Source organism: Cyprinodon variegatus, unplaced genomic scaffold, assembly GCF_000732505.1.
Source record: "Cyprinodon variegatus isolate N-32 unplaced genomic scaffold, C_variegatus-1.0 Scaffold426, whole genome shotgun sequence".
NCBI lineage: Eukaryota > Metazoa > Chordata > Actinopteri > Cyprinodontiformes > Cyprinodontidae > Cyprinodon > Cyprinodon variegatus.
The window spans coordinates 240249-266520 of NW_015150879.1; the positions used below are offsets into that span (position 1 = coordinate 240249).

The 26272-nt window shown below is 36.6% G+C and overlaps 1 protein-coding gene across 9 annotated transcripts in view; it reads right to left on the reverse strand.

Annotated features, from left to right (window-relative positions):
• kirrel3 (kin of IRRE like 3 (Drosophila)) overlaps window positions 1–26272 on the reverse strand; it is a 187647-nt gene that overhangs the window by 60701 nt on the left and 100674 nt on the right. For all 9 annotated transcript variants that reach the window (XM_015388525.1, XM_015388521.1, XM_015388519.1 and 6 more), the window contains exons 3-4: window positions 18302–18451; window positions 10614–10763 (exon numbers count right to left, since the gene is read on the reverse strand). In XM_015388525.1, coding sequence (XP_015244011.1) covers window positions 10614–10763; window positions 18302–18451 — 300 coding nt within the window. The remainder of the gene's footprint in view (window positions 1–10613; window positions 10764–18301; window positions 18452–26272) is intronic.

Consider the following 26272-nt stretch of genomic DNA (forward strand, 5'->3'; position numbering starts at 1 on the left):
AACATTCCTTAATATGAGATTCTGAAAAACTAATAAGAAAAATACGGTATTAATACATTTTTAAAGTTAACATGTAGCCTAGAATTAGGATGATGATTCTGTGCTTTTAATTTGTAATTGGTAAGGATTTAAAACAACTACCCAGTTGGATGTTTCCTTTATGTTAACAGATATGGCCAACGGGGATATATCCATGAAATCATACAATATTTGGTGTGAATTACTTGTTCTGTGTGTGTTGGTTGTACAGCTAAAACTTTTTTTATGTTGCTTTTAATGGATGCTAATGGTAGTTTTAAAGGTCAATGGGTCAACCGCCCCCTCACACACTCTCGCACACACAAACAAACCATACAGAATTTGTGTCAAAAGTTTAAGCCAATTCTACTTTTTAATCGCCTAAGAAACAGCTATCGACATGTTTTACATAGAATCCGCAAAAACAACAGGTTTTGCAGCACAAACGTAGTGTGAACTAGTGGCTCCAACTTTGCTGCTTTGCAGTACATTTAGGTTAATAGTCTGTAATTCCGCTGTAGAACTGAAGACTACACACTGTAATGCACTTGGCTATGTTATTTAGCTAACCTGTAAAAAAAGGATTAGAAACTCAGGCGATTTTGCAGATTTAATTAAGGAATTTTGAATAGACAACTGTAAAATTGTTAGTTTTTTTAAGTAATTTGGATCAGGTGATTTAGTTGACATAAGTAAATTAACTTAATGGCAGGTTCAGGTTTTATGGCTCTGTGTTACTCCTACAAGATGTTATACATAATATAGAAATCCTAAATGTAACAGGAACCCCACTCCCCAACATTGGATTTCCTTCTCATTTAAAGGGGTCAGAAATCACCACCCAGTACAGCATTTAACATAATTTAGAGGGATTTTGCATTAATAGTCTACAATATCTATGAATATTATTACCAGATGTAAAGAAAGGAAAGTATATATGAAGACCAAATGAGGAGATGCCAGAGCTGTCAAACACTTGCTTCAATGCTGCAAACGACAGAGCACAGATTGCGAGGGTGCTGACATTGTTCCTCATCATGTTCAAACTATATTTGTGCGTCTTTTTTTTACTTTGTGTTTAAAAGTGAGGAGGCATTTGCTCAGCGTTTCAGATTCCAATTTACATTATAAAAATAGTAGCTTCTTATTTTTAGATTGTGCCAATTATTTGCCCAACTACTTTTACACCATCCTCTAAATGGAAGAAGAGAGTTACAGTTTCAGCCGAGGAAATCGCATTTAGTGCAGAGAGCGAATTCAAAATCAGCTCAACACCTGTACACAGTCGGAACTGTTGTTTTACAGAGCACAGATGTATTCACGTCATCTTTTCTCCTTCGGCAGAAATGTGCAGATATACGTGGGGAAAAAAAATCCTACATGCAATCTGTCAGCCATAATCACGCACCTGTTCCCAGCCTCTTAGATATCATAGAAGTAGTTATCTTGCCATCTCAAGTTGCAGGGAACATTACTGAAAAGGCAGTGAAATATTAATGTTACAGTCAGACTTTCTTCTAGAACGACTGCAGTTTAGGACATTTTATCTCCACTTATATGCACTTATAATACTGGGATGGTGAGCTTTAACCCAGCTTCAGTCAAAGAGGATTCGGTTACTTAAGCAGAAGGCTGCCAAACTTAATAAGACTTATAAAAAAAAATGTCTCACACAGTTTTATAGGGACCATTTACAGTAAAAGACATAAAACGGTTTTAAAAGAAGCCTAAAGCCACCTCTTAATTGAGTTGCTTCTCAATTGGAGATTTTCTTTTGCTTTTAAAATAGACTTGCGTGGTCACAATTATTCAATTAGACACTTACAGTAGGTTCAGACATTGTGTATATATATATATATCCTCTTTGGCCCTTTTACTGTATAGCGTAGGCCAATCTGGATTCAAGAAAATGTCAAGACATAAAAAAATTAAGACATTAAACATTCTTTAACATTATTTCCTTTTAAAATGATAGAATCTCCTTTTAAATATTTTCAAAAGCCATATTTTGAGGGGAAAACAACCCAACAAATAAACATGAATACTTGTTATTTGGATAAAATGTTGCATTATAATCTACTTTTGAATTAGCAATTTTTTTACAAGTTACTTAAAAAAATTAAGAGATTTACCATGAAAATTTTACACAGCATGTAATCAATAAAGATAAAACAGTCTCAAGACATACCCAGCTGCATTTTTATTTTATTTTCAGTCTTTGACATTTAAATTACATTTAATAATAAAAAAAACCCAAAAACACAAAAGTAACAAAAAAAGTGGGGGTGACTGTAATTCATAATCTTTACACCCTATTTACTGTAAGATATTGGCACCACAACACGAATCCGGTATAAATAAATCTCTATCGTATTAACTTTTATTCAGAGTTGCTAAAATGTTTTTTTAAATGTTGTTTTTATTGTTTTTTTATCTTGTGTCCAACACACACACTGTATATTTTAGCCAATGTCCCTCATTTACTCTATGCAGTTAATCTAGCTCATGTTCATTAGGGGGTTTCTGGAGGAAGTTCAAGCTAGATACAGGCAAGAGGCTCGTACACCCTGGACAGTTTGCCAGCCCATCGCACGGCCAGCACACATTTCAGCATTGCACACCCACACACGTTCTCCCCAAAGATAAATTCAGAGTCACCAGTTCGATTAAAATTAATGTTTTTGAACTGTGGAGTAAAACCAGATACCATGGAGAGTGCCAATGCAGGCACATGCAACCGCGTAAACTTGAATACTCAAAATATCCAATACATTTAATTTGCCAGTGAGCAAATTATGGGCCCATTTTCTTACTGGTGAAATACAGTTATTTTCCACTCTATGAAAATTAATGCCATTGTGTATAAATCAAAACCTGAAGAGAGATGTTTTAAACAGATTTTTTCAGCCAAAGTTTGAAATCACAACTGAAATTCAAAACAAGCCAATTAAGAGCTAATATGAGAGATGTTTTTTCAAAGTATAAGGAGATACTTCAGAGGGTAAAAGAACATAGAAACTGGAACAAAGACGAATTGAAAACAGTTCTGTCTACAACGAGTGAAAGTTTGAGATTTTGGGGTCAAAATAAGCTTGTAGTGTGGCATGGTGGAAGTTACTCGTTGGTCTGGGCATGTTTTGCTACAGGTAAGACTGTTGATTTGAGCAAAATCATTCCATAGTCCAACCATAACCCAATCAAGCTGGCCTGGGATGAACTGCACAAAAAAAAAGTAAAGAACAAGGAATCAACAAGTGCTGGAAACCTCTATGAGAAGCTGAAAGATATATGAGATGACATTAAAATGATTATCTCATGAAACTGACTGAGCAAAGTTTTTGAAGCAGTTAAAATATTTAAAGATCGTTATTGTGAGCAGTAATATATTTTAAAAATTTACAAACTATATTGTATACTATATTCCTATTTGTCTCAGTGTGCTTGTAAATGGTTGTATTGTGATTAGGAATAAATCATGGCTCCATTGTAAGAATTAACTAAAACACTAAGCAATAAGGGGTGAGTCCAAATTCTTAATTGGTTGTTTAATTTAGCTCAATTACTCCTTAAATCATCTTTTCTTTTCATGAAAAAAATCATTAGTCATTATTATTACTGTATTTCTTTCAGTCAAGAAAATCAAAGAAGGACGAGCAACTGTCTGTACCATACATTATTCTAAAGCATGTTAAACCCCTCTGAGTTATCAAACAGTTTATATATATAATGTATGGATGTATACAGAGTAATTGGTGCACTTTATCATGCAAAGTTTAAACTAATCAATTACAGTGATTTTTTTTCTCCTACCTTGTTGTCTTTCTGACTTTTATGCCATGCCCTTCAAGTTCATTTCCATTACTAAAAACATGGCAGCATGATCCTTGAGAAATAATGAATTCTGACTTATTCACTAAAAATGGCTGATTCAGCGTTGGCAGTTGGAAGCAACAATAACAAAAGATACCCTTGGGCCTTTGTGCACATGAATATCGTTGCCGAAGCGTGGGTCCAAAACATTAACAATGCAAAGGGAAAGGAAAACAAATATGTTGCCCACAATGGTTTGTTCAAATGGCATGCTATCAATTATGTTTGTTATACAACCAGCATCACATTGTGTTTTATGAATGCTTTTCATTTTGACAAATGTTGGGGAATGTCTTTGAGTTTCCCTGAAACAACTTCTCATAAATCTCCTGTTAATTATTGAACAAGCTGTCCCATCAAATATGGTTCTTTCAGCATAAAATTCAATGTTAATCTAACAAAAATAAATTGAAAAATTGTCAGCAAAAATAAAATACAAGTTAAAAAATAGTACCATATGTATAATCATTTTCCCTTTTGTATCTTAAACATGCCCATAGATTTTTTTTATAATTGCTTATCAGCTACAGTTGGTATAAATCAAAGGAACCTTTTGATTAGGATTAAAGCAGTTATCTCTACAGAGGCCTATGATTATATCTCAAACTGTTATATGTAGCATATTCATAATGAATAAATTACCACAACATAATTAAATTGTGGTTTCAAGTGATGGACTTAAGCTATTTTGAAATTTTCTTTTTCTTATTAAGGCCAAGATATTCAATCCCATTAATTTCAGTCTGTTTAACAATGGTTTGATTTGATTGAGATAATGTAGTTGGTCTTCAATGCTTTGTCTCATACATTGAACTACATAGTAGAAACACAGGTTGAAACTATGACCATATATATCAGAAAGACGTTAAGGCAAATTTTGAATGCAAACATTTTTATATTTTTTTAAAAGGATAAAAATAAACTATTTTAGGTGACTAGAGCTTTGGTCAAACCCTAGAAAACAAAGATGGTGTCTGCAAATGGACATGTTTTACTCTCAACATTTCATTACTTTATCCACTACCAGGGATTTTCTACACATGGATGTCTCAGAGGTGTTGGACCTTATAGTTGATTTTGCACGGAACAGGCAGCATGTGTTATTTTTGAGACATCAGAAGGCTCAGAGAGGTTTTTTTGCAATATGTCTGATGGACTGTGGATGCACTTTAAATAAGAAGAGTGCATCTGTCATCAGAGCCCTCCGCAAATTTAAAGATGGGTAAGTAAGATTGCAATAATTTATACATTTTATAACTATATTCAATAGCTATATATAGCTTATAATTTATGCTATGGATGGTATACAGCATTTAAAATTGCTGCAATTAAAGATGATTTTATCCATTAACAGCAAAAACCTTATGCCTCCAACAAACTATCATGAATAGCTGAGAAGATTAATAGAAAGGTAGTAGCTAGGAACTTCTGATTGGAACTTCTGGATGTTACATGAATTGAGCTAATATCATAGGATAAAGTTAATAAAATCAAACAGATTCTTGAACTACGTTTAAAAAAATTCCTTTGTAAAGAATGTGAATAAAAAAGTTCAGTAGAGATCAAATGGAAGTGTTTGAGTTCACAACAGTTTAGAATTTTTTAAATTAAGGGAAAGCTTCAATGAAGTTCATTCAAGTATAAATATAATACAACTATTGAAAAAGGACCAAATTCTGATCTAAAAAATACTGTCAAATAAAAATTTATATCATAATAAAAACCACATAATTTTTTACGTCACATCTTAAATTGTCGAATAGACTGCTACATGTGTACACTTAGGGCATTTTTTTGTTTGTTTATGTCTATAATCAGACAATAGTGGCCTCTCTCCCTCATGCCAGTGTTTCAAAAACTAAGGTATAAAGATTAGAGCAAAGGTCTGAAGCATTGCCAACTTACTAGAAATAGTATAATTGGCCTCAGGGGTTGTTTTTGGACCTGAAACCCTCCATTCTCTTCCCTCATGACTAATTCACAAGACCTTGATTTTCCCTTTGGCACCCGTGAATATAGTCTGCAAGCTGTGTTAATGCTTTTATGGGTTTAAGTTTACTGTCAGTTTAGTTCCAGGAGATTTTCAAAAGAGACTTCCTCTAAATTTTTTTAAAATGTTGATGTTGTTAGTCTTATCTATCCCCTTTCTCTTCCTTCATTGACAGCTGGGTGCAGTGGGTGAGGGTTTAATAAAGCCATATGCCATATTTCCTTGGAATTGGATGGGTCAACTGGGTCCTGAACATTTCCCTTCACTGAATTGCTTGTCTTTCAAACGCGATAGCTTAGTGTTAAGGTGAAGAGTAGAAAACTGAAAAAAAGACACATAAGAAAACTATTACATGAACATTGTGGGAGCAAATATTTCTTTTTTTTTTGTTATTTCCAATCTTATCAAATCAGTGAAGAGAGCTTCCTCTGATATGGCACACAGAGGGATTTGGGTGGATATTGAGTTATGAAAGATGCAGGGGAGAGTTTTACTGTAGATTTATTCTGCTGTCAGGTAAGGAAAAGCTAAGTCTTTTGTGTGTGTAGGTGTGTGTGTATGTGTGTGTGAGTGAAAGTAAGTGCTGGTAAACCTAAAGGCCGTGTGTCCTGTGTGAATATCTTCCTGTGGTTTTCTATGAGTGTGTGACCATTATGTAGGTGTGTGTTGCTATAGCCATCTTCCCAGTCAGTAGAAACACTGTCACACACTGGCAAGTAATTGACAGCTTGGAGTTTGCGTTGACACTGTACTTGCATACATTTCCTCCATTACCTTTCGTATACGTCAGCCTGGAGTTCTCCTTCTTTGGCAGTGTTTTCAGAAGTCATCTAGCTTGGCAGAGGATTAAACAAACACCCTCCATTCTACCTTTTGGGAGGGGATGATAAACTACCTCGGTAAAGCAACAGAGAAAGGCAGAAAAAATAAATAAAATGCAATTTCTCATTGCTACCATGTGTACAGAAAACTGTCTCTCTAAGTTGGCATAATGAAATTTAAAGATCTGTGAAATAGTCTTTTTTTTTCTTCTGCAAATAGGTAAATAACAGCTTACGGTGGGGATTTAATGTGGATTGATGCAAATGAAGGAAGTGGAGCCAGGTACACGGGTACACCAGGGGATGCTGCTTAAAAGAAAGTAATGTTGATAAAAGAATCCATTGTTGGTGTTTTTTGTTGTTCTTTCTTTTATGTTTAATCTCCTGCTCCAGACTCAGTTGGTTGTAATATTGTGAATTAAAGTTGGTTTGCCAAACACCAATAAACCCCAAAGGAGAGAAAGAATAAGTCCCTAAAAGAAGTAGATCATCGGTACAGTGAAAAGACTTAATTTAACACAAATAAATGGTTCTTATTATAAAAAAAAAGATTCCAAACACAATTATTCTGTTATCCTACATTGCTGCAGTTAAACCTTATTATTCAAAAAAATACCCTGAACACAATAAAGCAAACTGGCACAAAACCACTACAATACTACTACTGTCTAATAAAGAATGCTTACAGTCAGTTAGCTTTTGTAATTTGTTTTTTTATGTTCATATTGGGAAATGTTAAGCCAATCAAAAACAGGTTACAGAGGGTGTGAAACTTGTGAGGATATGGCAACCAGAAAATGGCGCTAAAGCATTCATTTTGCAAAATCTTCCTGAACCTAAACTTAGGTTCTCTGGTTAGCCTTCAATCATCTCTAATCTAAAATCTAAACTGTTCTGTCAAACATTAGCAGAAATATTGAACACTGGAGTATTGTAGTTGGAAAACCCCATTGTTTTCAACACTTTTAAGGCATGAGATCCACCTTAGTAGTTAAGCTTAGAAAACTGCAGCAGAAGCACTAATGAAACATTATTATGAATAGGTAACGGTTATCTATTTGTTTTTTATTTGTTTTATACATATAAATCGTTAAATATCTTCTTCAATGTAGTAAACAATATTTATTGTATCATGGTGTCTTGTGAGTAAGATGTTTTATTGAATACACTTAGTGTTAGAGTAAGACTTTTCCAACAAAAAGGAAAAAACAAATTTACATGAATTTTAGCTTTTTAATAATTTGCATCCATGATCTGATAAAAGGTGTCTTAGATGTGATAACTAATAGTTATTCCAGGGATTTAATTTAATGAATTACAAAAAATAAGACAAATTTTGTTATTTAAAGCATTTTCGGACACAATCTAAGAAAAAGGAGTTAGATGAATTTTACAATAAGAAAAACAAAGAAAAAACAAACAGAAAAGTGACATATTCACACAAATAAACCGAAAACAACACAACAAAAGCAAAACAAAACTCTATAAATATTAAAACTACGTTTGCAAACACATGATATATGTATATATATTATTGCCTGAAATTCTCAAAGATATCTTAATGGGTTTAAAGCTTTGGTAGAAAAGAGCGAAGCTTTAATGCCACCTCATGAAATATAATCTCTTACCTAATTTCATCAAATCATTAGGCAATTACCCTTTATCAAGTTAGGATTGAAACTAAATTAAAAATCATTTTTGTTTCTGCCCCTGATGTTCAAAAAGTAGAAGATTAAAGGCTGAAATATGTCATAAGGAAGTGACACTATACTGAAGTCACAAGTGCAAAGTTCAGCCACAACAGACACTTCTATGTTTTAGAAACAAAGCACAATCACTTATATCCATTTGTTAGGTGCACTCTCCAACCGCAGAAAGTTACGCTGCACTTTGTCTTCTCTTTTCCTCTCTTCGTTGCTTCCTGCTCTCCTACAAATCGTTAGTTTCACTTTTCATTAGGCTGAATCAATAAGGTGGATCAGTGGCTGACGGTGTGGAATGCGTGGCAGACAACCCTGCTCAGTCTCCCCTTCTCTTTTTATTCATTCTTTCTCTTCTTCTCTTTACTCTGTTATGGACCAAACTATTTCCCCAGCAACCATTCAGTCAGGGAGATTTGTATCAGGCAGCAGGAAGCTCGAAGGTGCTTTGGAGTATTACTCAATAAGACAGACATGGCAACCCTCGGTGGTACCCCACTAAAAGTAAATTAATACTTGGTGAACCCTCCAGCTTGAAGTGATTTTAAAAATGGATACTTCATAAATGCAAAGAAATTAAAACACAAATTTTTAATAGGGTGAAATGTCCTAACAGGTGTCTCATAGATTTATCTTATGACTGTTTTAATGACAGCTCATTTTGTGAAGATTCTTCAAATATGTTCCAAAATGCCAGTGATGGTGGTGAAAAAAAATAAAATAATTATTTTTAACCAGATGAGCGATTTTCCACGTTTGTATAACAATAAAGGTTTTATTCAAGACTTCACTGGAACCCAGCATTCATTGGATGTGATCATGGTATTTGTGGAGATGTTATTATGTCTAATAATCTTGGATTCACACACTTGTTCACATACATCTAAGGGAGAGTTAAAGCCAGTTTACAGCCAACCCAGCGTGCAAATATGAATGTTGGAGAAACCTTTATGCGCCTATAAAATGTAAAAAGGCATATAACTGGGAAAAAAATTACAACCTTTCTCCAATATAGTCTATTTCCCCCATCTTTTTTATTTTATTTTCTTTTAATAAAGCTTATAGTTGGAGTTGCTAAATGAATTTCAGGTTTAGACACTGCTGGCCCCTTCCCTTTGGAGATTTCCCTTGCATATCCCACTGGGATGAGACCATGGGATACCGCTAGACCTGACTACTGTAGAAGGATCAAAGTAGAATTTGACTACAGTAACCTTTCAGGGAGCGAGAGTAGATTTTTTTCATTGTCTGTTTGCACTGTTTTTATCAGGATACAGGCAGATAACCTATGTTAAAACTTGCAACACAAAAGAAAAAGTGTTATCGTGATCTACTCGGTATAGTTTTATTAACAGATCATTTCAGGTTTTTATGCTCATTTGAAATACATTGTGCAAGCTTAAAACGTTTAAAAGGTTTGTGGCTGTTATAGACATTGAATGTTCCCAAAGTGTTTTTAGTTTTGTTACACTTGATCACTCTGAAAAAAATCCATGGGTATTTGTTTTAAAGCCTAATAACTGATAATAGCCCTTTGTTTAGTGTTTTTCTTTTGCTTTTTAATCTTTGCTTGGGAAATCTTAAAGAAATTTGTTATAAATAAACCTTTTAATGGCCATTTGGGTGAATTCAAATAAATCGAATAGTATGAATATTGTGATAAAACCATTATTTATCTTTTCATCATTAAATATGCTGTATTACGATTTCATGACCACCACTAAATACAACACTTGAACGACAAAAGCAAAGGAATTCAGAATTTCAAGGAGGATATTTACACAGCCATTCTAGTTTCACTACTGACAGAGAAAATAGACTCTGAAACACCCTAGATAAACATGGAGGTTAAGGGAAATTAAGTGCATGAAGAGAAAGCGCCCTATTCTAGATATTGTATATCTTTGCTTGGGAAATGCTCTGAGAGAACAGACGGGTTTCAAAAGGGTTTCGCTCCTAGAATGGTTAGGCCTGCAGCCTTATCTCATCAACAAAAGACAAATATTGCCCGGGCATTATTTCAGGCTCACCATCCTTTTTTACTAATCACAGACATGTTTATTCAGTACTGGAACCAATACATTTTAGAAAATCATTACAAAATGATGAAGATACTTTTAGGCCATTAGTTATCCATGAGCTTGGCCAGCTCATCTTGGCTCTTCTACAGCTGTATTGTTAAATGGCTACCAAGTGTGCTTAGATTTGACTTACCCAGCACAGTGAGCCGAGCAGGACGGGACCTCATGGCAGCCTGGACGGCCTGGCACTCAAACACAGCGTCGTCCATCAGCTCGACACGCTGGATGCGTAAATGATGCTCCCCTGAGCCATGGTCACCAATCACTGTGTAACGCGGATAGCCTGCAATGCAAACAATTTGCTTGTTTTACATCACCTCCAGAGTGAAAATACTGCTCATCTGCCAAAAGCAAATGAGTAAATTTCTGTTTTTTTATTCACTTCTCATGTCACAAAAAACAACTCTTTCCAAACTGCATTGCACAGCACCAGCATAAAGACATTAACTGAGTTGTAAAAGCAGATAATTTAAAGGGAGGTGAGGAATAGATTACTTTGTGAGTTTATGTGACTAGATTGTTCATTTGGTAATTTACTCACAATACATTTTTATAGCACTCCTGGCAGTGTGAATGAGCTACTGTGAAATTTGCTTCATCGTGAAGAACCAGGTTTTACTGCAACAGTAAACTGGAGCAGCTCTGGTTCTAGTTGTTTCAAGATTGCTCTGTGAAATGATTTACAGTTTAATAACAGAAGAAGAAAGCAGAGGAATATCCAAGACTCCCGGGGTGTCAAGATGGATGGTTTTGAAGATATTCCCTTAAACTAATATAAAAATTTGCATAGCCCATGTGTTGAGAAGTGTATGTCTCCACAGGGGTAAATAAGCTCAAAAATACATTTGTTTAACCTGAGTGCACTGTGGGGTATCTAACATTTTTTTCCAAATGTTTCATCCCTCAAGATCTTTCTGCTATTTCTTTTTTTTACCTTCCTCATAATGATTACTATGGGTAGAATTTGAGGAACGCAAGGAGAATTTATGTTCATAAATATTGTACTTCAGAAAATGAGAAGAATTTCAAACTGAGTGAGGCTTTTTCTTCTAACTGTCCTTCTGTAATTGATTGATGATAAAACCAGAGAATTAGAGCATTTTTTTCCCACGGAACACAAGGCCAGGCCGTTCACAAAGCCTCAACCCATTCAAACTTTAGACTTTGTTCAGAGAAACAAAACTCCAGACTTTCGCCTCTCTTCATTTTCACTCGTCAATCACCTTTAACAGAAATCTTTTTGTTTTTGCCCAGCTGTGTAAGGTTATACAGATACTTAAGGGCAAAAGTAATAAGGGGGCAACATATTGATTTTTTCTAACCTAGGGTCACCTTGGACATTCCTCAAAACTCCAGGCCTTTAGTGATTTTCTGTTTTAGCTCCCAGATAGAGTGGGCAGTGGTATAACAGTTATTAAGTTCATGGAAGTGTCTACGGCAAAACCCATCATATGCTCTATGTCCAATTACTGAATTTGGCTTCATTGAATCCAGCAGCTTTTAATAGAGCATGAAGTGGGTCTCATTATAGGCTGGTGGGGTGAGTTACAGCCGATTAAGCCACTCTGTGCATTTCATCCTCCTACGTGAAGCCTTTAATCTTAAGGGTCTATACAGTAGGAAGACGAAGGACAAAAGAACAACTCAACATAAATATTGAACCAAGCGAGTAGGTAAACAGAGGAAGGGAAATATAAGCTGCAGTATGAGATTAAATGAGCGTAGATCAAGGATCCTTTAGGTGATGTTTTGACTCAAGCTAGAATCCAATGACAGCCATATAATATAGTAATAATAACTGACTGAGTATGGAAAATCATTCTATACAAAGGCTTTTAAACTTTATGGTTTAAAAAGTCTAAACGTTTTGTTGTCAGAGAAAGTACATGGCTGACTGGAATTTGTTTTTGGCTGTATTGATCATAGAGTAAGGCTATGCTGCCTTTCTTTTACCCATTTATACATACTTCAAGTCAGTTAGCTGAAAGTAATCTATTAAATTCATTCCTTTAAAAAGATACAAATAAACAACGAATTCTGCTTTTGAAAATTGACAGTTTTTGTATAGAGAGTAAAGGTACCCAGAGAAGCACTTTCATTATATGGTTATTCCATATCGATAACAGAGTACTTTTAAAAGAGAGTTAGAATAACAATTCTAAATTCTCAGCCCATGAAGGCCAACCTCTAGTCAGAGACATCTCTGGATCAAGCAGAATGTGTGCAAATTAAAAGCGAATGCCCTATTTAAAACAAATTACACTAAGATTCTAATCTTCATAGGACAAAATAATATGGTCTTTGTGTTCAGAAGGTTTGCACATCTTACAGCAGGTCCAAACATGTTTAAAGGCATAGAGTAGAGATTGACAAAGGTGCAGTGATTTGCTTTTACAATTCAGAAGACAGCGTGTGCAAACTTTTTTTGTTTATTTTTTTTGCATGTGTACCTTCATCAATATGCAGATAATATTCTAACAAACAAAATTCATGTTGGGAACTTAAGCAATGTACATATGCTATATGTGTAAAGACATTTCCAAAAGTGAAACTCAAATACAGCTACAGTTTTGTCTTTTCTATTACTTCTGAAAATCTGTTGCAAAATAACACGCAAAAATGCCCCTGTTCATTATGGCCACAAAGGAGGCACTATGTCATGATTGCAGCCCGGTAGCTGATCTAACTACTCACTTCATTCACCTGCCGCTCTCTCCCTGTGCTCTAATTATCATTGATCTTATTTGCCTGCTTCCGCTGCATTATATGGGGTTCAGCCCAGCTTTCAGGGCCACATCATTTTTCGTTTGATGTATTTATGCTAGTTCATGTTTGTTTCTTTATGAGTTTAGTTTTAAGTCCTTGGTCCATGTTCCCGTCCCTGGAGGCCAGTCGATTGAGAGGGTTTGTCTCCTGTCTCCTGATAGTGTCCCAGCTCTTCTCCACAGAGCCCTCAGAGTTTTGTCTTGGTGTACAGGGGAGACCAGTTTTCATTCCCGTGATCCTGACTTCTGGGAAGAGTACAGTTTAAAGTTCTGCAGTTATCCTGGTACCATGTCTTGTCTCTGTTCCTCTCTACCACCGAGCCTGCCTTTTCTTTTAATTCTGTAATATGACATATTTAAACTACTAGTAGCAGAACTGTAACCAATGACACTGTTATTCTGTTTCCTGCTTAAATAACAGTGTTTTATCTCTTTTAGCTCTTACACATTTCTTGGCAAGCTTAGGGCGGAATATCCGACTAAAGGCTGGTTACCTCAGTAGCCCTTTGACTTGTCATCCCAATATTTCTTTATAAACTCTATATCAATAAAACACAGAAACTTTGTTTTCCTAGAAACATCTTAAATTAAACCATTTTTTTTTTTTTTTTTTTTTTTTTACATTTGTGATAATGGAGCCTAGGCGAAAGTTCAACTGAAGAAACTGATTGCTCTCTGACATCCACCTGCGACACAGCCAATCAGCTTTGAACCACACCTCCACGAAAGCCAATTGGCACCCAAAATTCATCTTAAAAGGCCTCCGATCCACAACTTGCCTGCTCCTGTGTGCAGGCGGTGGTTGTGCTGTCTGACTTCATTCAGATGACCCTGTTTCAACCCACCTGCAGCCCCTCCTCCACCATCTTTGCTAAAGCTTCATCAGGGTTTCATTCCTCCCGGACTCTTATTGCATTCCGCGTCTCATTTCAACTGGTCCAGCAGAAGACAGCAATGTTGAGCCAGATTCTGCCAGAGGTTTCTTCTGGGGAGTTTTTCCTCTCCACTGTCGTTTCATGCTTTCTCATCATGGACAGGTTCTCTCAACCTGTCTTATCCAACTGGACTTCCATCTTCCAGGTCCCTGAGTGAAGCTCTAGTATCAGCTCACACAGTCCACCGGATCTCCCCATAAAGCTCAGCATATCGTCTCGCTAATCAACAGTCTACAGACTGACCAACTTCCTCTATCTCCACTCCACCACCAGTTTCAGGCCTGGGGGGGAGGGGGGTGGACAGCCCTATTCTTTGCTCCTGTTCAGGCATATCTATCAAATTAAACGCTATGTTTCTGGCCGAGGTCTGTGCACCAAAGACAAAGTAATTGTATCAATAAATTTCTTCTAATTGTCTTTTCTCTTTGTGTGAGTTTTTCAGATTGAAATATTCTTACACTTGGTATTTTACCCAAGATTGATCTTACACTACATTTTCTTCATTATCAACAGCTCTTTCAAGTTAACGACAGTGTCTGAAGAAAAATAGGAAACATTCCAAGCACAAAGTCAGCCAGAAAGAGATTTTGCTTTAGTCTTTATGTTCACTGATGAAATTCAAGCCAGTAATACCACTGCAGATCAGGAGGGTAATGATCATTGCACAACTCTTTATGATCTGAACTTGAGCTGACTCTGGACGAACAGCCTTGAGTTAACTGCATCCTCCAAAGAGGGAATGAACTTCACACACGCTTTGTTTGGCTTGTCTTAATCGGAGCTCCACATAAGCCATGCAGATTTCTGTAACACAAATAGATTACCATGCCAGTTACCTCATCTGTGGTTCTGGCATACTAAGAGTAATATTGCTGTGTTGACACATGGCCTTCTTCCAGTTTCATCTTTATGCATTAACCGGATCCAAACAAAAAAAAAATCATTTGCAAACGTGATGGATAGTAAATGATAAGGATGTTATCATCTCATTTTCAGAGAATTGAAACGTCCTAATGTGTTTTGCCACCTTATAAGAATCCTGATTATGCATTTTGTCAATGTGATTGAAATTACACCGTGGCACACATGAAGACTGATCACCTCTGCAGATGTCGCGTGCACCTATAAAGGACCATTGATCTTGGATCTCAGCACATTTCAAACACACAATGTGTTACCCAAAGCAAACAATGTAAAATAGGCCCATTAAGGAGTAATGAATCCATCAGAGAGAAATGGATTTGTCTTGAGGGTGAATCAATGAGTATGTGCATGTGTGTTCATGTAGCTATGAAGACACTTGAGGGTTGATCTTGTGATTTGTAGCATTCACCTGGTGCCCGTTTCACACTGTGTAATCACCAGGGAATCGAAATAGGTTTTGCTGCAGCAGCAAAGAGGTGACCAATGTTCACTTTGCTATCTGGAGAGGAAGGGCTGACACTAGCTTCTCCATAGGTTTTCTTCCAAGAAGTTCTTGTTTGGTCTCACTTTGAAAAATGCACAGACACCTAAATTTTCCTTTGAACTATCATAATATCTGCCATGTCTGTTGTCACCACCATCATGTGTAGCAGGTACTCTCTAGTTCATGCATATTCATAAAATTGATTGGTATGTTGAGCTGCTGTGGGGCTACTTCACTTTTCTTTAATTAGAGTGGAAAAGCATGGCACAAAGAGGAATGAAGAGGAAATTCAGAGACAGATAGGAATCATTGGCTTTTGTGCTGTGATTTCTCGCTCTGAATGGTGAAAGAGTTCTCTCAGTTTAATCACTGCTCCTGTGAATGGAAACAGGTCCCAGGCGGAGGATGCTGCCAACGCAGCTTCTTTCTATGAATAGCCGAGCAGACCTATATTATTGAAATGCTCCATGCGACATTTGATTCGTTGCACTTTTTACGTATACAGCTGCCACTTTCCTTTCATTGTGTGCATCTCCCCAACTATGTACCATTTCTCTTTTACTGCTGCATGCGTGCCGTGTTTAGGTAGGCAAGAGTGATAAAGAAGGACAGCTGTGGAGTGCTTTATTTTGAAAAAGTGTCATCTGTCTCAATAGAAGGCACTCAGCCCCCTGTCTGAAACATATTGGTGATTTTAGAAAACCTTTCTTCTCTGGTCTGGCGGCTATTTTTGTCGCGCAAATCCTTCCCTTTTATCAAAACTACAAATTTTTCCCCCAAATCATTTACTTTTGAAGGAGAACACAGTTGAGGGGAGGGCAATGAATACTTTTTCTTGTCAATGAGTTTTATGCTATTCACAGATTGTTTTATTAAAGGCTGATCCAACATAGTTCCCATAAGTGTGAGGACCCAATGTTCTCCATTTTTGCTTTTTTATTACTTCCTCATACCTTCCCTGCTGTGAAAATGAGATTCCATCGTGATCATTTTGTCCTGTTAAATCAATAAAAACTGAAGAGGATAAACATTTCTCCTCAGCTCTGTGCCCATACAAAAATCTTCCTCTACACTTTCTCTCTCTGTCTCCGTCTACCTTATAGTCCCACTCCCTATTCTTTCTATCTCAAACAATCATAAGAACGTTCCCCGCCTGCATCTTCTTCCTCCAAAGGAGACTTGATGGCTGCAGGACTATTGTTTACAGCCACCTCTCAGTCTCCCCACAGGGCGACTGATAAAGACATGAAGAAAGAATAGGATGGCTTTACTGTGGCTCTGTCAGTCTCTGAGGTTTAATCACACACCTTATCTATGAGGGAGAAATGTTTGCTAAAGGTCAAATTGTAAAAAACTCCCAATCTCTATTGCATCTGAAGTTCAATAACCAGAATATTTTGGATGTAAAAATGGCCACAGCTTAATATTGAGTCATTGTGCAATGCTTTGTAATTACGGCCAGTAGTTACAGTGTGGAGGAGTGTGAAGCAATTGTTGAGCTCAAATATGAAAAGGATGTGTTGATAGAATAATACTGGGTGATAAGTGCAGATACAAATGGATAAATGTTTTGAGTGAATTTAATAATTGAGGTGAACATATTTTTCATCTTCAAAAGCTTGGTAGATTCTACTTTAATGAATCAGCCTTTGCACATTAAGCTACAATGGATAGGTCGACAGGTTACTAAATGACAGCACACTAGTCCTTTTGCTTCCAATTAAACAATTAAGACAATTATAAATGACATGTAATGTAATTAAGTGGAGCTACTTTTCAAAATGCCATTTAGCAGCCTGAATCAGCAGGCAAGGACTGAACTCAAATTTTCCTGAATTTCTTTGGGCTGTTTTGTTCATCAGGTTGTACAGGAAGTTTCATTTATGCCTTGCTTAGTCACTTGCTTAGTTTTTTTGCTGACCTCTTTGTTTGGATTTTGGAAGTGGTCCAGAATTGGGTTTTTTACCATTTCCATGTGAGGACGGTGTGGAATGTGATGCACAATTTTTTTCATCCACAATTGTCTTTGTCTTTAGGAAAGAAAAGAAAAAATAACCAATATGACCTGGGCACTAGATGCTTTCTGGGTCCACTATATAGCTGGTGTCAAACATTAAACAGGATATCTAATAGATTTCTTCCTTCCAAAAGGGCATTGTTCTCACTACATTTCCACAAAGACAAGGCTTATAGAGTTCTACATTTAAATATAAAAACATTAATGATAACCTTGCCAAGAGATTTTTCCACCTGAGCCACTGCTCCTTGCATCTCATCTCAAATTAATATGAGCCTTTCTGATAGATACTCTGTATGCCTGGCCTGTAAATATTGGTGGATACATTTATAGTTTTTTGTAGTTGTGCCATTCCAGTAACACATAGTAGTTTAGAGAATGCTTTGGGAGATATGAGGTTTATACATGGTATTATATCCAAACCTGGTTTAAATTTTCTTAAATTATCTATGACTTGCATTAGTAGTTCCTCATTCTAATCATAAAATGCTCATAATCCTCATAATAATGTATCTGCTAAACCTTGGAATTATTCACAAAATGACAGTATTCATACCAAAATTAAACTAGACATGTGAACTCTTTTTAAAAAATAGATTACTTATTTAGGCGACTGGTTTATTGAGTTAAAAACAATGATGGCTAAATGCAGGTTGTTTTTCCAAAAATGAAAGCAATAAATATCAAGTTTCATACCAGAGAGGTCTCTGCCAACTCCCAGTGCCAGTCCATCTTTGATCCACAGAACAACTCCATGGTATCCAGGGATGGTGCATGGTAATGTCACTGGCTGGCCCGCCACCACCACCAGGTCCTGAGGCTGCTGGGAAAACATAGCCTCCACCCCTTTACAAAAGAGAAAGAGAAGAGAGGTTTGAATTTTACCAGCTTAAAAAATATTATATCATTTTTTAACTAATCGAGACATTAGGGAACAGAATGTTTAACAACTAGAAGCAGCGTAAGTGATGTCTTCAATCTTTTAAACCCTGAGTGAAGAAGACAAATTTAAACAAAGTGCTTCATATTCCCATTTTCACCAATATCAGTCAAACCCCTTTCTAAAATGCTTGTTACCTGAGCCTTAAATGGTGGCTTGATGTGCCACATGATTTCAGTATTCATGACACAAAGACAAGTTTCTGTTTTTGCATGTGAGTGGAGCAGTAGGATTAAAGTAAAGGCTAAGAGACAGCTATCATAGCTCAGCTTGGTTCATTTATGCAGGATGTCACCATGCAGATGGGCTTGGCCCATACACACCGCAGTGGATAACACAATCTCGTCTGCCAACGCCACTCCACCGGCATACATTAAGCTGAACTCACACCCATGTATTCCAACTGTGCAGCTGCTATTAACTGTACTGCTCCACAGCGTGTTCAGGCAGAAAGCACAGTGGAGTGAACTCCATTAGAGGTGTGTTAATGGGGAAGCGGGTAAAGCAAAAGTAAAGGGTTGAGTGTGTGTGCTCGTGTTTATGCATGAGTGTTTGGGGTGGAGGATTCGGGGGTAGTCAGAATAAAGGGTACACAGGAGTGCTGGTTTCTACTTTAGCAATCCGAATGTTAACTGAAGCCTGCATTCAAACACATTCATTCACCCAGACACTTAAAGGGCATATTCTTTATTTACGGTTGTTTAGTGCTGTATAAGCCACTAGTTAGCTAACACACATGGGAGTGTTCATCTCTGCAGAAGAGATTCCGATATTTCTTTTGACCTACAAGTACGACAAGAGTCTGCTTCCTTGAAATAAAAGTAAAAATATAACCAAGGCCTTTAGATGCAGTGCAAATCAGTACATTGAAGTAGAGACAACCCATTTTTTTTTTACAGGGCAATCTGATTTACTCTGTTATGTAAAATGTTTTTTGATGAGCTTTGAAAAATGAAACCTTATTGCACTGAATGTCACTATGGGGGTAACACACAAAGGTGCTTAAACAAACTCCTAAATTTACGTGGCCTGAATTTATGCAGTACATATTTGGGTCATAATGACCACACAATGCACTCTATAATATATATAATATATTGCATTCACTAACAAGCACATACTTATCCATGTCCAGATTGAGAAACTTGGCTTTAAGTGACATCCCCAAAGAGACATCAATGTAGGTACTGTTTGACCAGTAGAAGCTGAAACTGAACTGACAAACTTCAAATAGAAATAAAATGACTTTTCCTACTGAACCACAGCCCTACACGTGTTTTCAACATGCCATCCAAATTCATTCTTTCAGTGAAACTCAGTAACTTGAAAAGTTTCCCATTTTATTTTTCATAAACCACCACACTTTGAAAAACATGAAATATTCTCTAAAAAAAGGCTTCTGATCACATTGTGGCCTGAGATTTTCCTCCATGGTAAAAACACTATAGATATAAAATGTATGCTGGCTTAAAGCAGCTAGCTTAGACTATAGCCTTAAAACCTAGACAGCCTTTGTATGTTTTCATGCCTTTTCTCTGTGAAGAGCTTTTGCCAGTACAATACAATCTAGCATGCGAAACAGAGGGCTAAAACTTAACTTACATGCCAACGTGAGTAAATTGGGTACTCATATACACTTTTTGTTCTTTGCTTAAATTCCTAAATGTCTCCACAAAGGTTCTTAAAATGCAATAAGGGGAGACAGTCAGAGTCACCTAACAAGAATTTGTACTTGAAACATAATTAGTTCAAATTAGTCTTGTTAATTCAATTTCAAGGCTGGCTGGGTTTTTTGGCACAACAGTGTCCTCACAGAGAGGCGACGGCGGAGAAGCAGAGTGACACGTATGGGTTTTTACATTAAGATTGCAACATTCATCCATCTTTCTATCTTGTCTGCTGAATAAATCTCTGTCACATCTGTCAGATTTTAACGGCAAAGCTCCCTCCACCCACCAACGAATAAAACAAAACAAAAAATGATCACCTAATTTGTCCATTTTTTATTCATCGAAAGACCTGGCACATAACAGAGGAAAAGCAATCTGACCCCTCATTACAACATGACAAATGTATATTAACCAAAGCAGCAGCACAAATGACTTTAACAGGTAAAAATGCTATTTTGTTACATATGACTTTTTTAAATAAGACGGCAGAAAGAACAGAGTCATATTCTCCTTATCTGTGACTTGAGGCATAAGGCATCCCTGTGGTATTTCTGGGGAGTGGGAAAGTAAACATCAGACACCATTAGGACTCGGCTTAGACCTACACGACAAGTATAACAAATAAGATTAAACTCCTTGCTTTGAAAAGATTTATAACAGATGCAAAAAAATTTACTTTCTTTATCCCTTCAGATATACAAAATTAGGCAGTTTTGTCAGAAGTGATTATGAAACAATTACTTTGCTTTTAGAAAAGCAAGGCTCCCACAAAAAATTCTTAAGAGAATCCCTAAAAGCTGTCAGAAGTCCAATTTATGCCATTGGCAGTCATTTTTTTTTTATCAATCCAGATAAAATGCAAAACACAAACCTGTCAGCAAAATCAAAACAAGGGGAAACAATTATTAGTATTCTAAGATCTGAACAACTTAAGTGATTTCTGGGACCTTGTAGGTACATATGTTATGTCTTTTTCTTTAGGCGGCCAGCTGGATTCTAAAATTAATTCCACCTGCCAGGTTTGATGAAATGGCCAGGATTTAGGTCATAGATCTTTGAAAATCAGCTCGTCAAAGTTCAGTAAAAAGAACAGCAGACAGTAAAAAAAATGAGCAGAGAGCCAAACCCATAGAGTGGACCAACACTTTACTTTGCCTAATGTTGTCATTTCACTTCGGATAATTTGTTTACCATCAGACGGCTGCTGAATTTCGACACACTCCATCAGTATTTCCCCCCTTGGTGCTAACTGCCCCCAATTTCATCGCTCTTTGCCAATCAGGCCTGGAAATTGCCGTTACAGACACACACACGCACACATAGGCCACTTCAGAAGAATAATCAGCATGCTGTCTGTGCGGCATGTGGCCACACAGCAGCAAAGCCTGGCCTGTGATCATTATCAAAAACTATTACCCCTCTGGCCGGAGCAGTTTACACCAGCAATTTAGAAGCATGGAGGGAAAGCGTCACAATATGGAGAAGAAGGTTAGCTAGCACTGTGTGTTGATATTTAGCACCCAAGGACCACAGTTACTTTGTTTTATTTCATTGCCACTGGTGGGGTTCAGCAGGTGTAAAAGTTGAAGTAACAGCAAGAAAATAGGTACAGATGTGTGTGTGTCTGTTTGTGTGTAGGGGAGAATTATCATCTGTCTAACTCAGATGCCATAGGTGACAGGAAACCTGTTAAAGGTGTGAGGTTATAGGGACTAAATCAAGTTATACTTCTAGACTGCAGTGAAATGATAACAGAGGCATACTGTGAAATGAAAAGGTTTTCCCCCTCCTGCAGGGCCTCCTGGTGGACTATTGTTTAAACCACAATAAGTAGATGCATCTTACAGTGGAGATTAATGTACATTTTTTAAAACTTTTAACCAGCTTAAAGGTATAAAGGAGGATTTTTCTGAATTTTTGGAAAGATCTGCCCTCTACACTTAAAAAAAAATGCACATGCACAACCCTGTGCCCACTACTGAGGAGGAACGCCTATTAAATGCGTGCAAGAGCTTCCCTTGATCACGCTCTGTTTAAAAGTGGCTATTTGCATTGCTCATACAAGGTTACCTTCCTAAAGAAGATTTGGAATTTTTCCACTATGTCAGACTCACCACAAGTAAGTGAAAATAGGGACAAGCACGTAGGACGGCCTTACATAAACATATCACCAGAATGATTGACAATTAGGAGGACCACTTATTTTGATGATCCACTCGGAAAAAAGAACATCCTCCACTATACCTTTCAGTTTATACTTACCAACAAGAAAAAAACTTTAACAATAAAAGTTTTATTCATACATTTGTTCTAAACACAATTTTCCTTCAATATCGATTACTGTTTTGTTTAAGTTTTGTCCTGAATTAAATATTAATACTGCAGGACATGATCACAGCTTATTGATTGGTCTTAAGTTCATTCGTTAGGAGTTTTTTTCAACATACTGAAGTTTAAGTTTTTATTAAGATAAAAAGTTATCTAATCATGCGTATGCTGCAATTTCAAATAATGCACTTAGTGATAACCATGCCCTAAACAACAGACACTAACTGAGAACTTAGAGTTTTTAATGAATTATTTTAGCATAGCTCAAATAGGAAAGATCAACTTAGTGTTAGGAACAATATATAAAGTACCTTTTAAAACTTTATAGAGGGGCTACTTTCAACTGTGACTTTATTAAATATTTCCATATGCTTGTCTGTGTTTACTATTTAAACCTCACAGGAAAGCCTTTAATTATATTTTTATGGCCAAATCAACATTACCTACTAGTATATATTTTTAATCCAGCTTCCTAAGAAGCAGTAAAGTGCTGGTTAGATAACTGTCTGTTATAAAGAAAAAACTCAAAAGAAAGAAGAAAATTATTTCACACTAGAAAACATTATGTGCTTTATGTGTCCCTAATGTCCCTGTGAGATAAAGCCTATGGCCAAACCAGAAAATATCCCTGTTTTTTTTCCTGTTGTTTACTTAACTTAATATTTTCATCTAAATAAATGTTTTTTCTTTGCTTGATACACTTTGTGTGTGGCCATGTTTTTGTTACCCTGTGGGGACAATTTTCTAGAAATATGCTACATTTTGGGATCTTCCAGGTACTTGAGACCAGTCACGGTCCCCATCAGGAGAAGTTCTCTTTTTGGGTTTTGGATTATGTTTATGACTAAGGAGTGAATTAAGTTTAGGTCCGGGTTAGGTATTTGTTTGATAATGGTTAGGGTTTGACCACAGAAATAAATTCAATATGAATGGAATTCAGTAAAAAGGCTCCACAAGGTTACTGTCAATTTTGACAACTCCAATTTATTCTAACTCCAAATATTGTGGTATGAATCTGAAAAACAGGTACACTACCTATGATGAAATTGACATACAACAAACATCATGGTTCTGCAGACAGATGAGTGAATTTGGCAGGTATGATTCCACCTATAGGTTGTATCAATGACCCTTGGAGTATTATAGGTAGAGAGGCCTATTCTTGTACATTTGCACCATAAAGCATATGTAATAGTTAAATTAAGGTAATAAGGCAAAACTAGAGATTAAAATGGAATTAAAATATAGAAATGCTTTTCTTGGTTTCTCTATAATACATAAGCAAAATGTATAAATATGCAATTTCGTCTATCCATTCTTTCTTCTGACAAATGGCCATACCAAGATTCAAAACCAGGGCCTTCTTTCTGCAAGGCAATGAAACATAAAATACTATCTCATGTAAAAATGTCCCCCAGGCAGGCATAAATAGACACATAGTGAGGACTAAACTTGCTATACCCAATGCCTATCTTGAGAATCCCCCCAAAAAGGGGTGAATACGGTTACATCAGGCTTTGTTATAAAGTATTTATCATGGACATACAATTAGGTTTCACAACAGTGCTGTTGATATCTATTTGCCATTAGAGTAAAAAATGAAAAGTCCTATTTGCTTTCTGATAGACTTTAACAGAAAATCTGATATGAAATGATGCAGTGTTTGTCAGTGCAGTTTTGCTACATTGACTTCTTTATTCCCATAAAAAAAAAATAATAATCCCAGAGGTTCAGCCTGTGTTGAAAACCTATAATGAATATTTCATAAAGCTTTAACCATCCCCCATAAAGGAAGGCATGTATGACTATCAGTCTTATCATTATGCCCAAATCCTTTTTTCCCTGCCTGTCCACTTGTAAAACAAACACTGTATACAGACTGATAATACACTTGGCCCGTCTATGCTATGATGCCTGCCATTATGAGTGAGTTTTATCTGTGGGAATGCAAATTTATGAAGCAGGGAAGATAAACATCGGTGCTGCTGGAACACAGTGCATTTATGCCCTCTCTCACACCCGCACATTAGCAGGGCATGACAGTTGCCAGGGAGCAATAAAGATGGATAGCCTCCAATGATGGCTTCTAAAAATTACAAATGGCAACGGAGAGAAGGGCCTTGCGGGCGTTCTCTTTATCTTCAGCAACATGGCCAGAAGAAGGGAGATTTCATGGACATCATAAAAGTGGAGGATTCTGGGCTTGCTAAATCCCTCAAGGCGGCTGCCTCTTTATTTTCAGTTCATATAAAACAGGAAACAAAGTTCATTAAGAAAGAGGCATTGGATGGATTATTCCTCCAAAAAATCCAAAACAAACTAATCCTCCACGGATTGATATATGAAGGTTGTGCTTTAATAAAGAGCAAAGGTCTGCAAGCCTGTCAGTTGCAAGCCAAAAAAAGGCAACAACCTCAGATATAACAGTACATCCAAAGAGGTCTAATTGCTGGATGTTTATGAGAATTCACATCCATATGTTCTGTAAATACAAGACCTATGGCCACTGATTGTAATAACTATTATAAAAAAAGTAAGTCCTGTGGGCTTGTTTCCAAGGTAACTTTAGTTCAAAGAGAATAGTTCAAATATTCTAGTTAGCATAAATGCAACTGAGTACCACCTAACCCTCCTCCTGTGGCTGCTATTGATTAAAAAGTAGGGGGAAATTGAGAGACTCACTTTGCAAATCCAGACTACATTTTTAGCATACAATCCTGCATAATAGGAAGTAGGGACATAAAAGAGATGCAAATGAGTTGGTGAAGGAAAGAAGAGTTTGTGGGTTAGATGGCCTGATTGAAAAGGAAGGGTCCCTTCTGTTTTTCTAGCCCATCATTATATCCTTTCTTTGTCCCTGCTCCCCTCTCCATTGCCTTCTGCCTCTTCACTTCACTTTTCCACAAGAGTATTTCTTCAAATGTTTGTTTTAAGAGCTCAGGGCCAACCTTGTTATTGTCTTGTTTCTGGCATATGAAGGCTTCAGTGCCCATTGAGTGTCTGGACATAAAGAGACTTGATGATCCAGAGTGGGAGCACATTTTTTAAAAGGAGATATGCCTTTAAAAGTGTTCAAAGTGGGTCTGAATTGAGATTGATCACATTCATTAAGGAAAGATGAGCATTTGAAACGGACTCAGCTGTCTAACTTGATGTATGGTGGGCAGAGGAGGTCTTACAGTAGTTCAATAGGGTGTACAGTGTTGTATATTCTGAGCCAGAATCCAATTTCTCTTTTACGTGGGATTCACAGACACAGACAGGTGAATTAAACTGCCCTGCGCAGCCATAACTCATACTTTTAGGGCTGACAACTCACTGTAAAAGTGAAAAGTCTTGACTTTCAAAACATTTAGCATTTTTTGTCTCAGTGACTGAGATTAAACAGATATGTCAAAGACCTTGGAAAAAGTAGGGGAGAAACAATATGTGTATTGGGCATTGAGGTTCAGGAAAAAGGTTCCTATGAAGTTCTACATAATCATTGCCTTGTCCGTTTGTATGATAATCAAAACAACAAAGAAAAACAAACTAACACACTTAAAGTATGAAAATACATATTTTTTTTCATTGTGTTATTTTAACACAAAAAAGGAGACAAAATTAGATACAATGTAAGGTACAGTACTGTAATTCTCAGTGCTTTAAAAAATAAAAATAAAAAAAGAGCATACTAAAGATGAGTAGTTCACTCACAGTAAATCACAAAGGCAGACTGTCTTTCGATCT